General features: G+C 43.3%; 1 protein-coding gene across 1 annotated transcript in view; it reads right to left on the bottom strand.

Moving 5' to 3' along the window:
• The window catches only part of LOC131378769 (uncharacterized), a 53,144-nt gene extending 38,652 nt beyond the window's left edge, over positions 1-14,492 (bottom strand). The window contains exons 1-6 of the mRNA XM_058424153.1: positions 13,783-14,492; positions 13,115-13,275; positions 12,363-12,479; positions 11,873-11,977; positions 10,719-10,963; positions 10,344-10,472 (exon numbers count right to left, since the gene is read on the bottom strand). Coding sequence (XP_058280136.1) covers positions 10,344-10,472; positions 10,719-10,963; positions 11,873-11,977; positions 12,363-12,479; positions 13,115-13,275; positions 13,783-14,492 — 1,467 coding nt within the window. The remainder of the gene's footprint in view (positions 1-10,343; positions 10,473-10,718; positions 10,964-11,872; positions 11,978-12,362; positions 12,480-13,114; positions 13,276-13,782) is intronic.
• Positions 14,493-17,664: the final 3,172 nt, after the last annotated feature.

Below are 17,664 nucleotides of genomic sequence, written 5' to 3'. Positions count from 1 at the left end.
AATGGAGATAAGGTTCCAGTGGTACACATGAGAGGAATGCTGGGAAAAACTGTTTGGTTTCATTCTGCCTCCAGCAAGGACAATCCTTCTCCTGGGGTTGTTTTTGCTCAGGGACCTGAATGCACATGGTGGGTGATGTAAAAGGATGGAGAGACCTGCTGCATAACTCAAGGGGACCTTGTTTTTTGGTGAACACTGTGACTGTGTCTGTATTCATATTGACATATATATATATGTATATTATTTAAAGTTTTAAATTCAATATAATATGTTGGTATGGGGAAAAAAAAATTCGGGGTGGATAATGTTGGGGGTTAAGTTTTCCTGTGGAATTTTTTCCCCCCACAGGTTGCTAGGAGACTAATTACTGATAGTTAAAGAGTGCTTAACCCGGACAAATGGAGTTGATTACTTAGTTTAGGGGGAGGAAAAGGCTTCCAGGAGCTGAGGGTGGTGGTTCTTTTTTCGGCTCTCGGTTTTCCGGGGAGGATGGTCGAGTGACTGGTAGCTGCGTGGATTCCACGGTTAAGGGAGGGGTTAGGTCCTGAGAATTCTATCATCTGTTGGAGTGCCCAGGAATTTGGAGTTTTTTCGCCTGCCCTGCTAGATTTTGGGTCAGCCCAGGTCCAGCCGCCGCAGCTTCTCCAGCACTGCTCATTTTGCCTGCCAGGACACCCCCCTGCTTGCTGGGGACAACCCACCATTTCCAGCCATCAGCGCCGGAGTTTCCACTGTTTCAGTTTGGTGCTCTCAGAGTGCCAAGAGGTCAGACTGCCCGGGGCTTATGAGACAAAGCCCCTCAGGGTTCTTGGTCCTGTTTTACTATTATTATAATTGCTGTTGTTGTTTGTCTGTCCTGTTATATTTACTAGTAAAGGACTGTTATTCCTTTCCCCATAGCTCTAACTGAAAAGGTTTTTTTAATCTTCCAAATTATAATAACACGGAGGGAAGGATTTGAATTCCCCATTCCTACCGAGGCCTGCCTCTCCCTAGCAGATACCTGTCTTTTCAAACCAAGACAGGCATCCAACACTGGGCAGGAGGTACTGAGAAAAGTCAGAATTACAATTTTGTAGTGAGAAAAAAAACCCAGCTGTCCGCTATGATGCTCAACATGCTTTCATATATCTTATACCTAGCTCTTTACATTTTCCCATACATGGGGCAGTATTTGCTGGTCTTAATGCTCATGTGTAGACCAGGGTATGGTACCAAAATTGCTTTATTGGTCAATTATGTTTATTGTATGATAACCTCTGAGGTAATGAGCATCATTCAGAATATATACTCTATTTTGTTTGCTTGTCCCAGTCTAGAATGCTACATTGGGGCTCTCAACAATCGCACCCAGCCCCTGTGGGGAGGGGTAAAGAATGATTTTTTCCAGTCTTTTAGACCTGGCACAGCAGTTTTCGAAAGTATTGAGTTCTCTCTAGGTGCCAAGGACAGCATAATATTGTTGCTAGTTCTGCTTTGTCTTCTCTGCACAGCCTGCACAATGCTTAGAAATCAAACACTACATGGGGTGGTGCAGCGTCTCCTTGAGGAAGAGGGAAAAAGAAACAAATGCAAAACAACGGCATCCGTGTCTACACAAACTGTCACAGAGGAAACAGGAACCGCATCTATGCAGACTGTTACACAGGAGAAAGGAACCAAAACCAAAGCAACAGTATCCGCATCTATGCAGAGTGTCACAGAGGAGAAAGGAACCAAAAACAAAGCAACAGTGTCAGTGTCTACACAGGCTGTCACAGAGGAGAAAGGAAACCAAAGCTGCCATCAGCATCTCCACACAAACTGTCACTAAAGCAGAACAACCTAAACCAGTGGCAGTTGCCCCTGTTCAAAAGAAGAAATCAAAGAGCAAATCAGTCTGCATAATGACTGGTGAGGATGTGGCAGGACCTTCACACCCAGCAGAAGAGACAGAGCCAGAGATGATCACTTGCTCTCTATCCCTGGTTGAACTGCGTGACCTGCGGAGGGAATTCACCCGCCAGACAAACGAGTCCATCCTGACCTGGCTGTTCCGCATGTGGGACGATGCAGCCAATGACACCATTCTGGATGGAAGTGAGGCCAGGCAACTGGGATCGCTGTCTCGGGACGTGGTCATTGACCAGGGGATCGGGAGAACCCAACAAACTCTCAGCCTCTGGTGGTGACTACTAACAAGTGTGAGGGACAGATACCTTTGTAAAGAAGACCTTCAGGTGCAGCAAGGAAAATGGAGCACAATGGAACAAGGTATCCGATGCCTGAGGGAATTGGCTGTGCTGGAGATCATTTTCTCAGAAGATGAGAGATTTCCTAAAAGCCCAGGTGATGTCCAGTGCACATCGTAGATGTGGTTGAGATTTGCACAGCTTGGACCAGAGATGTACTCCTGTTACCTGGCAATGTTGCAATGGAGGGAAGGTGAGGACAAGGTGGACGTCTTGGTCAATAAACTAAGAATTTACAAGGATACTGTCACTGCCCCATTTTGTACCCAGGTCTCATCCGTGGAAACAAGGCTGGCTGAGCAAGTCCAGAGTTTGATTGAAGAGGGCCATCAGAAACTGAAGAAGAAACTTAAGGAAGAAATTTACCACATCTTGCCAGAACCAACAAGAGTCTCTGCCATTAGGAGCGGGTATCCGCCAGCCAGGGAGAGAGGATACACGGAGTAACCTCTGGTCTTTTCTTCGGGAGCATGGAGAAGACATGAGGAAGTGGGATGGAAAACCCACCTCCTCCTTAGCAGCCCAGATGCTGAACTGAAGAGAGAGACACCTACCACAAAGAGCTCATTTAAAGTCAGCACTGCTCCAGTCTCTCAAGCACAGAACTCCAGACGGTGTAGGAAGGATGATATGACTGATTCTCTTGAAGGGACCTCAGGAACGTATTTACAGGACACAGTTTCAGGTTGTATTCTGACTCTGTCAGTGATCTTTTGTACTATTGCATGTGTTTTATTTTATTTTATTTTATTTTATTTTATTTTATTTTACCTTTTTTTTCTCTCCAATTAAATTGTTTTTTCTGACTTGGAGTCTCTCACTGGTTTTGCCTTCAAGCCAGCACATTCATTTATCTATACCTTTCCCCTTGTAAATTAAGCTTTGCTAACAAACTGTTCAAGGCAATTTGGATTTGACTTCTTGCTTACCTTGTCTTTCAATATATCTTCTTCACATTTCTTCCTATTCTCTCCTGAACAAAATGGTCTGAGTTTTTAGAGAAATATTTGAATAGTTCCAAAAACTTAAAGGCTATATAGCAGTATTAGCTTTATTTCTGCACATCATTAGGAGTGGTGTTGATCCTTTAAGTAGCAAAAAAGACCTGACCTGAAAATGTAACTTAAAAAATCCATGAAATTCAGTCAGCTTATGGATCTGAATGTTCTTTCTTCTCCTTTTATTGTTTAAGAAACAGCACTTAAGTTTGTAAAATGCTGTAAATAGCTAATGCATAAAAGACAGCTTTGAAATAAGGACAGACTGAGAATAATAAACTGAAAAAAAAAATTAGAAAAGATGAATTTTTCTGTGTTATTGAAAAAGTTATTTGTAGATGTTATGTCAAGATACTAGAAGAATTTCAAAGGCTGTCAAGTGAAAGATTTAAATGTATCTTATTTCATTACAGATTTTGATTTTGATTTTGAAATGTGACCACATCTTTTAGTAACTCCACTTTGAATAAACACAATATATACAGCAGCTTCTCAGTAAGCTGATATATATTTTGGAAGTATAATAAATTAATACATTTTGAAGGGGTATTGTTCTATTTATCTTGATAAGAGGATTAAATTTCACATGCACTAAATTAAGGCAAAATATGCCAGAAAAATGTTGATCACATAGCTGAATTTTCTGCTTCAAACAACAAATTAGAGTCAGTAGAAAAAAAGAAAAGAAAGAAAGAAAGAAAGAAAGAAAGAAAGAAAGAAAGAAAGAAAGAAAGAAAGAAAGAAAGAAGATAAAAAATTGTCCAATAGTGCATGAATAGTGAGCCAAAAAAAGAGTCATATAGCTAACATCTTCAGCAATGCCCTACATTTGTAGTCATAACACTTCAAGCTAAGTTAAATGTTACTTCTCCTTTCCTTTACTCAGCTCAGCATTATACAATGGTTGGACAAACAGAAGTGAAAGACAGCCTGTGTTTGAATAAGTGTCTGTTCTTTAATTGCCATGCCTTGCATTGCTTTAGAAGTAGTGAGTCATTACATTGATAAGACTATTGTTATGTAGAGACCAAGGTGAGCATCGAAGAGCCAGGACTAGGGTGACTGAGTGGACTCATTTTGTGTTTGTGAAACATATAAAAACATATGCAAGTACGTGTACACATAGATTCATTATTTCTTGTCATAATATTAGCAGATTTCCATATATCCACATCATGTAGCAATATTGATCCAAATGCTGTGTGTCAGCTGCAAATTTGTGCTTTGACTTCAAATTGGTCTCAGTTATTTTAAATTAACAAATTATCCAATTACTTATTTCTTGTCTTTTGGGTTTTTATTTGTTTACCTGTAGAAAAATAATCAAGGTAAAATGTTCCTTACTTTGATAAACATGGAGAGAGGAGTATATGGTGTTCAGTAGTTTTTCCAGAATTTATTTAGTACCAAATTGTACTAAATAACACTGTTTTAAAATTCATGTTTAGCTTTTTTTGATTTGGGTTCATTTTCGTTTACTCGAGGAATGCCACATCCTAGATTGTTTGAGATTTATCTATAGCATGACTCACTTTCATAGTTCTTGCACATCATATCTACATAATGTAATAGCAAAACTAGTGATATACAGACCTGTCAGCTACAAAGTATTACTATTTAACACCAAGGAGTAAAGGGCCAAACAAAGAAGCTAAAATAATTTAACCATACTGTCTTAGGTTACAATGTAAGATGTAACCAAAAGTATGTATTCTATCACCATCTCCATAAGCTGTTAAAACCAGGTGAGGCAGTGTTCTTTATCTTGTCCATGACACATCCCTGATAACTGCCTCCAAGTGTTATCTTCTGATAATGGGCCATCAAGTCTTGCTGAATGATTCATGAAATTACTTTGTGAGATGTTCCACCCAGGGGGAGGAGCCAAGCACTTCTACCTGGATAAAATCTGAGATTTGGAACACCACAATGCAACCTTATCCACTGGATTCCCAGAGGACAAGAGCTACATCACCACCACTGGACCTTCAGAGGAAGACCAGACCCTTCCATTTGATCACTGCTTCAGCAGAACCATGTTGATTATTTCAGTAGGAATGCAACCACCTTCCTGCCTGACAGGGTGTCAGGTTGTATCCTGACTCTGTCAGTTTAAGGCAGTGCCTTTATTCTAATCTTTCTATTATTGTTCTGACTTGGAATCTCTCACTTGTTTGCTTTCAAACCAGTACACAAACAAAGATGTAATGGCTAGAAAACAGACTGCAAAAGGAAATTGGTAGTAAACTTCTGCTCAGTTTCTGCAGTGGGAACCTTGAGAGCCTCTTAAGATGAGTGGAATTTCTGAACTTTATTTTGTCTAAGAACACATGGTTTTGCTATATTCTCAGAGTCATTGAAGAGATTTTTGGAGTAGTTTTTTTGGAGTGGAAAAGAACATTTTTTCTTATGGATAATTTTCACATAATTACTACCTTTAAAATACAATTCATTGGGAAACTGAGTTTCTGGAACTACTCATTAAAAAGTCAGTTTGGCATAGCATTAGGGTACATATTTGGTTATTTGAATTGCCTGTTTCTTGACCCAATTATGTAGCTGCCGAAATGCTTACTAGGACAGATAGTGACATAATGGGCAAAGATATTAGTGATCTTCAAAGTGGCTGGGAAATATAGCTGTATGTCATATTTTTAAATGGAGTTCAATGATTTCTAGAGTAGAAAACTCTTTCCCTCAACTAAGAAACAATGGGAAGGTGGCTCAGATAGGTACCAGGGATGTGAGGAATTGGCAGCATGCAGATATACCTGCACAAAGCTGTCACAGCTCTATTAAGCTTTCTACACCTCTTTTAAGAAAGAAGGTCATCCAGTTGATCGCCGCCCCTCTTTGCCTTCACTGACCTTGTCAATATACAAAAACGTTCAATAAACAACAACATTAAAGAGCAACTTTGAGTTTCACCACAGTGCACCATATGAAAAAGTTTAAAATATTGAGAAGACAGATGAATTGCAAAAATTGTTTCTTATCTTTTATACTAAGATCCCTTAGCCATTTTTCTGGTATCTTTTATACTAGAACCCTTCCTGCTGGAGTAGGCAAGGTAAGTTCCCTTTTCCATCCCACCAAATGATGCCTAAATTTAGTGCATGGACAAGAGTTGGGTCACCTACCTGAAGAGAAATCTCAGCACCTTGATGATCACATCTGTTTGGAAAGAAAAAAGTTTTTTCATTGCTATGGTCTTTGCACCAGCACATTTGAATTATATAAGGTGCAAGATAATATTAAGAGTTGAATAAGAGAATTGTGGAATTCTTGTAGCTACTTCACAATCATACTTAATCCTCTAAATCAAGTTATAAACAACTTGGGGGGGGGGGGGGGAGTGATAAAAATTCTGAAAATAAAAACAATCAAATATGATATCATATAGTAGCAGGTAATTTCAAAGCTACTTTCCTTGGAACAAGGTAAGATTTGTAAATTTTTTTTCAGACTATTGCAATGAGTACTTAAATTTTTTTGGTCACAAATACAAGACATATTGTATGCTAGTCCTTTGACCTTCCTGTCCCTATATATGATATCTGATCTTACTGGTTTTACTAGTATTACTTAGACCTTGACATTTTTTCTGCTGAATATGGACACAATCTCTGCCTATCTCCTGCTTGTATTTTCACTACTGTTTTCATTCAGTCTTTTGACTCTTTTGACTGGAACCAGGCAGGCACTGGTACTACAGAAAATCATTAACTTGTGAAGAGTTTCTGGAAGTCCCTCACCTGCACTTTGGGTGTCTGTGTGAGTTCTGTAGATAAATATCATAATGAGGATTAGTACCCACCTTCTAAGACCAGGTCAATGCAAATAAGGACTTACCTGCAAAACATCTTGCAAGAATTGCAAAGACATTTCTTCCATACACACTTAAGAAAAGCTGTGCTGGCCCTCCATCTGTTTGCTTGGTCATCTCATATTTATCATTGGAGGCATACACTTAGACAAAAATTTCCCCCTCGGAGAAGAAATTGGGTTGAGTGAGACTTTAAAAATCAATGTCTCTGAAACCATACGTAAATTTATGAAGAATATCTACTAAAAGAAACTCAGAAATGCAACAGCTTCTATGAAGCATTCTTGTAATTGATGAAAAACATGGGTCTTACTGAACAGTATTAGCTCAGTTATGTGGGATATGGGGTTATAATTTTTAAAGCTATGTTTTAAATAGTTTACCAGAAGTTTACCTATGTTTGCCAGAAGACCCTGTAGGAAGGCATAGCTGCAGGTTGGACAGTTAGAAGCCAGTTGGGGGGTGAGAGATAGTTATGACTCGTGGACAGAAAACTGCAGCTGAGCCAGCCAAATGGGTGCTCTTCTGTTAAGTCTGGGTTTTGTCTGGTTAAGACTAAAGGTATAGAAGGGGAGTGACTTCTACAATAGAATGATTTCCTTTGCATGCAGAAGGGGTCTGTGTGTTTGTTCCTCCATTGCTACATGGTTATACCCTTTCATAAAAACAACTATGATTTCTTCTTCTGTGAATTATATGGACAATAAAATTTCACTTCTCACTATGTGAAACTGAGACCAGTTCCTCTGCACCGTTTCCATCTTGACTTACTCAGTGGGCTTAAGTGACACGGAAGGTGTCAGAGTCCTTGGCAGACTAGTCTTTCAGCTCAGTTTCACTCAGAAAAATAACTAGCATTATCTAAAGTTAGATTTCTGTACTTTGGCATTCTTTGAAATTAGACAAAAATATTTGCAGAGACTACCAAGAAGTTTCAAATGATAAATTAATAATTCCAAGTAAATAACAGCTGTATAATTCATATCTTCCAAACACCAATGTCACACACAACACCTCTAAACAAAAACAATTACATGAGTAGAGTGTCACCAGCATAAAGCTTGAGCAATGAACTGTTAAATCAGTCTCTCTAATCTCAGATGAATTTCACTGCTTATGCATTGTTTATCAGTATGACACCAGACTACTTAGTCAGGCATATCTAGGGTTTGGCTTTTTGTCTTTCAATGGAAAACTTTCTGTTTCGAATAAAACAGACAAATTAAAGTAAAAATTAAACATAAATAATATATTTTTCCAATGTTTTTGTTGTTTTTGGTTTGGGTTCTTTTTTTTTTTTCCTTTATGATACTAATTTTCTGGTTAAAAATGTTATCTGTTACATCTTGTTTTTCACTGCTAAATGATCTGAAATAGATTTCTATAAAATGATAAAATAATATTTGTATGACAAGGAATAAAGTCCCTTTCGGTTTTGATTTGGTTTGGTTTTGGGATTTATTTTTAATTTTGCTCAAGAGGGATGACAAGAAGTAAAATTAGTAAATAATGTTGTTACCAAATTTTATACAAGTGGGACACTCTAACTCTTTGAACAGAGTTAGGTACAATGTTGATATTAAGCCTTAACAGATTGTCAAGCAAGTATTGCTTTCCTAAATCAAATTTGCTCAAAACTAAAGTTATTACCTTTCTAGTGTCCTTTTCAAGCAAAGATAAAACTGTTTAAGAACCACAGTGCTACTATTAGTTATCACAGCTACTTTAAATAATGAAAATATTACAATAAAATATACTTGTTCAATTTCTCAAAATTTGATATTAAAAAACCTCTTAATATTTAATATTAAACTGATTCAAAAAACCAACCAGCTTGTATCATCTGACATCTGGGATTTTTGGGTTGATTTTAAATGTATTTGTCTCTGCTAAAGTCAACAGAGCTGAGTTTCAACAGGTATTCATCTGATGCAGTATTTCTAAATTGCAAACTGGAGACTTTGAGCTTATGGAAGGCCAAAAAGTTTGCTAAAATGCTCTTCTAGCCCATTTAACTTAGCATATAAGAAGTCTTTATGTATTTAAAGCTTATCTGGTAATCAAATCTTGATATAAATGATGTTATAAATTAGAGATACTGTTATTTGATTCATATTTACTGTGACCAGAATCAACAACATTTTCAAATTTATAGCTTTTTAAGCCTAAGTTTAAGTGATTGGATGCCAGAAATGAATACAAAACCAAGAGTTTTGCTGTACACTCTCTGCTTGCCTTTTTATAGTCAGTAATGAGAAAATAAAACATTCTGTATGATGGATAGAAAGAATGCTAGTTGAGACTAAAATGCTTTAATAAAAGAGCTGAATAACAACTGTCTTCAGGAGGACAGATACCTATATGTCACTGACAGGTGAGGCACAAGAGTGAAGGACCAAAGTTAAATATGATGTGGCTCATGGTGATCCCCAGGGCTCCACATCCACACCATATCTTTACTAGGAGTGAAGCTTGTATGGATGGCCAGGCACAAAGAATCACAGAATATACTGAGCTGGAAGAGACCTACATTGATCACCAGTCCAGCTCCTGGCCCTGCAAGACACCATCCCCAGAAGTCACACCATGTGCCTGAGAGCATTGTCCAAACACTCCTTGAACTCTGTCAGAAGTGGGGCTGTGACCACTCCCTGGGGAGCCCACCCCTGTTGCTAGAGGACACGAAGAGAAATGATACTCACATTCTCTGACTCCAAGGCAAGAAGAAGCTAACTTTATTATTATGATCTCCCATATATAGATTCTGGACAATGACCAGGGATTGGAGAACAAGGTTACCACCTCTGCATCCCACTGGCCAGGCTAGAAGTCAGTCAGCTGACCCTCATCAGAGAGGAATGTGAAAAACAACTCTTGTTTATGTTACAAGCGTGAGAAGACTCCAAAATGTAAACATTCACAGAAAGCTAATAGAATATGGCAACATCTCACTCTTTTTCTATAAAAGAAAAAGAAAAAGAAAAAGAAAAAGAAAAAGAAAAAGAAAAAGAAAAAGAAAAAGAAAAAGAAAAAGAAAAAGAAAAAGAAAAAGAAAAAGAAAAAGAAAAAGAAAAAGAAAAAGAAAAATGAACAATGAACAATGTTCAGTTTCTGTTTGTGGAGGGACCATCGGAGTGATCACTTGCATCATCTGCATCTGAGTCATCTCTATGGTTCATCCACTTGATGACTTTCATTCTGGTCACGGTCTCCAGCTTGCCTATCGGCCCAATTTTCCCTTTGCGATCACAGGTCAGGATGAACACACTTCACAGGTACCTAGCATACCCTGGTATCTGTGGATACACACATATACCCGTGCCCCGAAGCAATAAGGTCATAGGGACCTTCCCACTGTTTGATGACTAAATTCTGCACCCAAACCTTCGCTCGAGGTTGATGAGTCTTGTCCAAAGCCTGTAACGAAAAATGATGCTTCAAAATGGCAGGATTATTTTAATTCTGTGGCACTGTAAGGTAATTGATGGTATACAAAACTTTAGCCAACCGACTGTGCGGGGTTTCACCCTGCATTCCCCATTTTTGTTTTTGAAAAACCCGCTTTAGAGTTCCATGAGCACATTCTACAACAGCTTGACCAGTCAGAGAATGAGGGATACCAAACCTGTGTGACACACTCCACAACTGCAGGAACTGCTGTACCTTCTGCGAGGTGTAAGCAGGACCATTGTCGGTCTTCACAGCAGGAGGTATGCCGAGAACGGCAAAGACCTGCCTCCAGTGGGCAATGACATTGCGGGTCTTTTCTTCAGTGTGAGCAGAAGCCCACATCACAGAGAAGAAAGTGTCAACAGTGACATGCACACACTTGAGCCGGCCAAACTCAGCAACTTGAGTGACATCAGTCTGCCAAATCTCCGAGGCCCTAAGGCCTCTGGGGTTTACCCCTGCCAGCAAAGGTGCAGCAAGCGCATGACTCGACAATGTCATGGGCTTCAGTTGTTGTCAACTGAAACTGCTTCTGCAAGGTATGTGCATTCTGATGGAAAAACCCATGCGATGCCTTGGCCTGCACGTGTGTATCAGGCTGAGGTGCTACCCACGCTGGGTTAGGCAACTTGTCAGCCTTCATGTTACCTTCCACTACAACCCTGGCAAATGGGTATGACTCCTCACATGCAGAATGTAGTATGGATGAACTTAGGCCTGAATGGCACACCACAGGGTCTTCAGCAAAAGAAACAAAGCAGCATTGCTGACTTCCTTCAAAACTGAATGACCCAACCGCTGTGTTATGTTGGCCACATAGGCAGAATCCATGACCAAATTGAAAGTTTGCTGGGAAAATCTTTGAAATGCCATGACAGCAGCCCTCAATTGGGCTGACCCATCCCCATGACCTTCCAGAACCTGCCACTCAGATCGATCCCTCCAAGTAGCAATGGCCTTGCCTGTCCTTCCTGAACCAGTAAAGACGGTGGGTCCTTGGACAGGCTCCTGACTAATTTTGGGCCACAAAGAAATTTCTGTGAATTTTGCCACGTGCAATAGCTTGTGGCTAGGAAAGTGATAAGTGATCTGCCCAGAAAAGTTTTCCAGAGCACTTTGCAGAGCAATATTGTTTGCAAAGCTCCAGTCAAAGTCCTCCTGCTGTACTGGGAGTAAAATCTTTGTGGGATCCGCCCCCATTAATTGCAAAGACCATTGTCAGCATTTGATTATCAAATGAGCAATCAGCTCAAACAATGCGGGTGTTGTTTTCTGCAGCTGATGGGATTTAGAAGATCCATTCTAAAACATGCAAGAAATTGGATCATTTTTCATTCCTTGGCCAATGGTGCCTGTGGGATGCAAACTTGGAGTGGTGGTGAAAACAGTGACATCAACGGAGGGGTCAATGCGATAAACTTGGCGAGCAGAAACAGCTTGCTGAACCTCCTCCAGCTCATTGTGCGAGGTGACTTCAAATCAGAGTCTCCCTTTAACAAATCAAACACAGGAGACAGTTGTGTCATGGTCAGTCCCAGATACAGACGCAACCAATTGATGACACCCACCAATTTCTGGGCATCATTCAGTGTCTTCGCTGAATGTACAAATTGCACCTCTTGGTGTTGGACCGTTTGTTCCAAAATTTTGACTCCCAAATATTTCCAAGGAGGTTGTTTTTGAACCTTTTCTGGAGCCTCCTGCAGCCCATGAGAATGCAAAGCATTGATCAACCGAGGCTGTACCCTCAGCAATTCATCCTGGGTGGACACAGCCACCAATATGTCATCCATATAGTGATAAAAATGATCATCAGGAAACTGCTTGCAAACTCCAGACAAGGCTCGGGCCACATACCATTGGCATATGGCTGGCGAGTTGCAACAACCCTGGGGAAGAACCCTCCATTGATACTGCTGTGCGGGCTCAGCATTGTTGATAGCTGGCACTGAGAAGGCAAATTTCGGTCTGTCACTGGGATGCAAAGGAATTGTAAAGAAACAAACCTTCAGATCCACAATGAGGACTGGCTAATCTGCGGGAAGCATGGTGGGCGACGGCATACGAGCCTGCAACATCCCCATGCTTGCCATCACACACCATTAACTTTTCGGAGGTCTTGTAACAACCTCCATTTCCCAGATTTCTTTTTGGTGCAGAAGACAGGAGTGTTCCAGGGATTGGTAGAAAGCGCCAGATGACCCTGGTCCAACTGCTCCTGAATTAAATCACAAAGGGCTACTTGTTTGCCTTGAGGAAGGGACCACTGGTTCTCCCAAACAGGTTTGTCCACCAGCCACCGTATAGGAGGCACAGGACACTCTGCGCCCTTCATCGCAGTGACCCTCACCAAAAATCTGTCCCAATGAGCACTCCCCACGTGGCCAGAACATCCCTCCCACAGAGATTGGTATGAGATTTGGTTGTGAAATGAGGCTAAACCATGGCCATCGGCCATCTGTCCCTCTCGGTTCGTGATCATCACAGACCTCTAGCTCACGTAGTTTTGCTTCATTACTGTCAATCCCGTGACAGATGTCTGCACCAAATCCAATGGCCACTCCGGGGGCCAAGTGGCAAGGGAAAGGATCCTCTGGTGATGTCCTCACCAGTGTCAAGGAGCCTGTGGAGGCGGATCTCTGGCGTTGCACCAGGGATGGACAGGATACACAATTTCTCAGGATGGTCTTTGGTCAGGACAGCAGTCCAGTGAACCTGAGGTGATCCAGTGGATCCAAAGCCACCATTTCCCCAAAACCAGTTCTCTGCTCTGTGAGCAGAAGACTTAAAAGGCACAAGTTGAGCAATTCTGGTCTTTTGGGGGATAGTGACGGGAGGGTAGGTGTGGAGACCATGGCATAAATTTGTCCCGTAAATTCTGCATCAATGAGTCCCAGATGCACCATGATACCCTGGGTGGTGGCATTAGACCGCCCCCTAAGGAAAGCACTCATACCCTCACCTGCAGGACCAACGGCATCCAGGGGAACTTTGTGCACGCCACAAACGTCTAAGACTACTGTTGCTGCTGTGCAGACATCGAGACCTGCTGAGCCACAGGTGTTGGCTGTAAGCCAGCCAAGCAGACCTCCATGGGCTCTGGGGCCGGTAAAGAATTTTGTGTCTGAGCGTGTCTCCCCTTTGTACTTCACTTCCCGTTTCCCGATCTTGACAAAGGCCGACCATTAGTATGGACTGTCACCTTAAAAACATCCAAGGTATGATTTGGCCCTCCACACTGACCACACAAAAACAAGGGAGTTGTCACCCTCTATACTTTCTTTCTTGTTTCTTGCTGGTCTGAGCATTCCCCTGCTTTCGCTGTCCACCCTGTGGCCCTGTCGAGGCCGGCCGCAGAACAGTAGCCATGGCAGCCACCTTATAACCTGTGGTGCCTACCTTTGCACAGGCCTCTGCCATTTGCGATGCAGAAGGATCACCAGGAAGAACCTCAATGATCCTCCTACACTCGGCATTACAATTAGTTCTCGCAAGGTGTTTGAGCAAAAGCATCCTCACATTCAGATCCTCCACCTGCCTCTCAATAGAGGCAGTCAACCTCTCTGCAAATTGCAGAAAGGGTTCCTGAGCTCCCTGGACAACAGTCACAAAGGACTCCTTTAGAGCAGCCATTTCTATGGTTTGAATCAATGCTGCCATGCCTGTTCTTTGGCACTGGTCAAGCACAAGAGGGTCAAGGGAAACCTGCCTATGAAGATCAGCAAAATTGCCCATACCCAGCAGCTCATCAGTTCCAATCACACACCTGGGATCCTGCTGACCCAATGCAGCATTCTGCACTATGACTCTGCCTGCCAACTGAGTCCATTTGGATTCAAAGATGTCATATTCAACAGGCCAAAAAAGAATACAAGCCAGACACCGGATATCATAGGGTGGCAATGCATCAGCATTAAGAGCTCGAAGCACCTGCATGACTTCAGCAGACCCCAGCCCATATATTCCAACCTTATCCCAGAGATCCATCAAGGTTTTCCATGATAAAGGTTGATGGGTGTTCTAATTTGCTTCTTGACATACAGGGAAAGCCTGATAGCCTCCTGGGTAGGCTGCCGCATCTGCTAAATCTTGTCCCGTGGACTCCACAGGAACAGGGGAAGATGTCTGACTGGGAGGCACCTCAACACCACCCAATATCACAGTGGTCTCTGCAGCAGCAGCAAGGCTAGAAAATTCATCTCCGCCCTCCAGGGGGTGATGTGCTGAGTCACAATCGACCATCTCCTTGATTTTCATTTTTACATCATCCCAAAATCGCATGTGATCTCCCGGACATACAGTCACCTGACGCAGGTAAAGTCCACAAACCAGCTGAAGAAGACCCACCAGCCCGGGACTCTCTGTCCTGGGGAGGCACCGGCCTCATAACGGCCGTGTCTCCTGTACCAAAGGTGAACACTGCAGGGCTTTCACTTGCCAGCACTGCTGCCCTCGAGAGGGCATGCAAGTCTGACGCAGGGCAGAGCGGGCCTGGCTCAGGGCCTCCCTCCCCCAGCATGAGGAGGGAGAAGGACACAGGGAGGGGTGTGACCTGTGAAGCCGCAGCTCCATCCTTTGCCACTGCCGAAGGCTCAGCTGACAGGGGCGAGGACGAGGGAGTGGAGGAAGCCTCGGGGATGGTCGGAGGCAGTGCAGAGGGGGGCACGGCCAGCGGAGCTGTGGCACAACTCGGTGCCATAGGCACAGCCACCAGTGAGGGGTGCCATACGGGCAGCTCGGCAGGGGGAGGAGCTGTGGGAGGGGTGCGACCCAGTGCAGGACCGCCCAAGCTTGGGCCGGCCCCCTGCGCCATGAGCAGCGCCACCCACCATGCCCGGCAGGGCCAGCGCAGGGAAGGGAGCGGATGGGACCACTCCCAATAGCATCTCGCCTGTGGCACGGAAATCCACAGTGGGTGCTACCCGCTCCCTATGGAGCGAGACGGGCACCCCGCCCACTGGGACTGGGTCCGACAGAAGGTCTATTAAAATGCCTTTCCTCCTCCTCCGGAGCTGCAAGGCAATATTTTGTGGCAACGCCACAGTTCGGACTTTGTACCACCACTGAATCAGAGTCCAGCAGAGGTGCAGGCAGGTCCCGCAATCCCCTGCCTCTGCCCAACACCAGGAAAGCACAGAGAGAGGGTGGCTGCCCCCCGCTCTCCCACCTCCCAGGCTCAGGGAGGGGCTGAATCAGTGCAACTGTCTCCTCGGGACCACCAGAGACCCTCAGGTCGCCGCCCATGTGTCAGTCAGCTAAGAACAACTGGCTGGGGGCCCCATCCTGTGACCAGGGTCGGGAACCCTCCCCCATGCAGCAGCCTGGGGAGGAAGAGAGAGCTCCGTCTCAGCCTCTGAGAGAGGTTGTTCTCCCCATCAGCCTTACTGTCCAAGCCAGAAAAAATCCCTGCTGAACTAGAACAAGAAGATCCAGAACATGCTATTAAAGAGTAACATCATTCCAGAACATCATCAGTTTGGCCACATCTGCATTGAATCCTGCAGACAAAGTCTGGATGATATGGTCACCCATTTCACTCCAAATCTCCATAAGAATGCTTTCTCAGGACTAATGAAAAAACCTTGATCCTTTCTATAAAGACACAACCTCTGAAAATTGTCCTCAGTAACAAAAACTTGCTTCTTTTCCAGCAAGTTCAGCCATGTTCGGGGTTAAGTTTAGTTTGGGGGGTTTTTTTCGTTCCCTATAGAACTTTTCTCCCCCATAAGTTGATAAGAGACTAAATACTGATGCTTAAAGGGTACTTGACCCACAGAAAAGAAGGGGCAAGGATGGTAGATCACTTAGTTTAGGGGGGAGGGAAAGGCTCCGGGGCTCTGGGAGCTGCGGGTGGTTTCTTCTGCTCATAGTTTCGGAGAGGACGGCTGGGCGACGGCTAGCTGCATGAATAGTCCACTGTTAACGGAGGGTCTGCTCCTGGGAATTCTACCACCATCCATCTTCTGCTGGAGTGCCCAGGAATTCGGAGCTCCTTTGCCTGCCCTGCTGGACCTGGGCCAGCCCTGCCCAGCTGTCATGGCTTCTTTAGCACTGTTCACTTTGCCAGGACACCCCCCTTTTTTGCCTGCCAGGACACCTCCCTGCCTGCTTGGGACCCTCGGCGTTTCATCCCAGCCTGGGAGTTTCCACCATTCCAGCTTGGTTCTCTTGGGGTCCCAAGGGATCAGACTGCCCCAGGCTTTGTGAAACAAAGCCCCTCAAGGTTCTTAGTTCAGTTTATTATTAATGCTGCAGTTGTTGTTTGTTTGCCTTGTTATACTTACTAGTAAAGAACTGTTATTCCTTTCCCCATAGCTCTGCCTGAAAAGCCTCTTTAATATTCTAAATTATAATAACTTGGAGGGAGGGGGTTGGAAGTCCCCATTCCTAGAAAGGCCCTGCCCCTTCCTAGCAGATACCTGTGTTTCAAACCAAGACAAGCCAAAATTCAAAAACCAACATATCCTCTGTGGAAGATGCAGGACCTACCATCTTTGCAAAGGTATGGGGAGGGGCTTACCATACCTGCAAGAAACAGAGACTGCAGTTCCACTCATGGTCACCAGATGTCGCTAGAGGACACAAAAAGAAATCATACACTCTGACTCCAAAGCAAGAAGAAGCTAGCTTTATGATGATGACCTCGCATATATAGATTCTGAACAATGACCAGGGATTCGAGAGCAAGGTTATCACCTCTCCATCCCACTGGCCAGGCTTGAAGTCAGTCAGTTGACACTCATCAGAAAGGAATGTGAAAAACAACTCTTGTTTATGTTACAAACATGAGAAAACTCGACTACAGAATTGTAAACATCAGAAGGCTAACAGAATATGGCAACACACTCCAATGTCCAGCCACCCTTTGGGTGAAGAATTTTTTCCTAATATCCAACCTAAACCTCCCCTGACACAGGTCCAACCATTCCTTTGGGTCTTGTCACTGGTCACCAGAGAGCAGAGATCAATGTCCACTCCCCCTTAAGAGGAAGCTGCAAACAGCAGCAAAGAGGTCTCCTCTCAGCCTGCTTTTCTCCAAGCTGAACAGCCAAAATTACCTCAGCTGCTCCTCATACAGCTTCCCCTTCAGGCCTTTCACCATCTTTATTGCTCTACTTTGGATGCTCTCTAATAGTTTAATATCTTATACAGTGATAAC

Source organism: Hirundo rustica, chromosome 2 (genome assembly GCF_015227805.2).
Source record: "Hirundo rustica isolate bHirRus1 chromosome 2, bHirRus1.pri.v3, whole genome shotgun sequence".
NCBI classification, from domain to species: domain Eukaryota; kingdom Metazoa; phylum Chordata; class Aves; order Passeriformes; family Hirundinidae; genus Hirundo; species Hirundo rustica.
The sequence above is the reverse complement of the archived record's forward strand: the minus strand, read 5'-3'. Positions and strand labels throughout refer to the sequence as shown.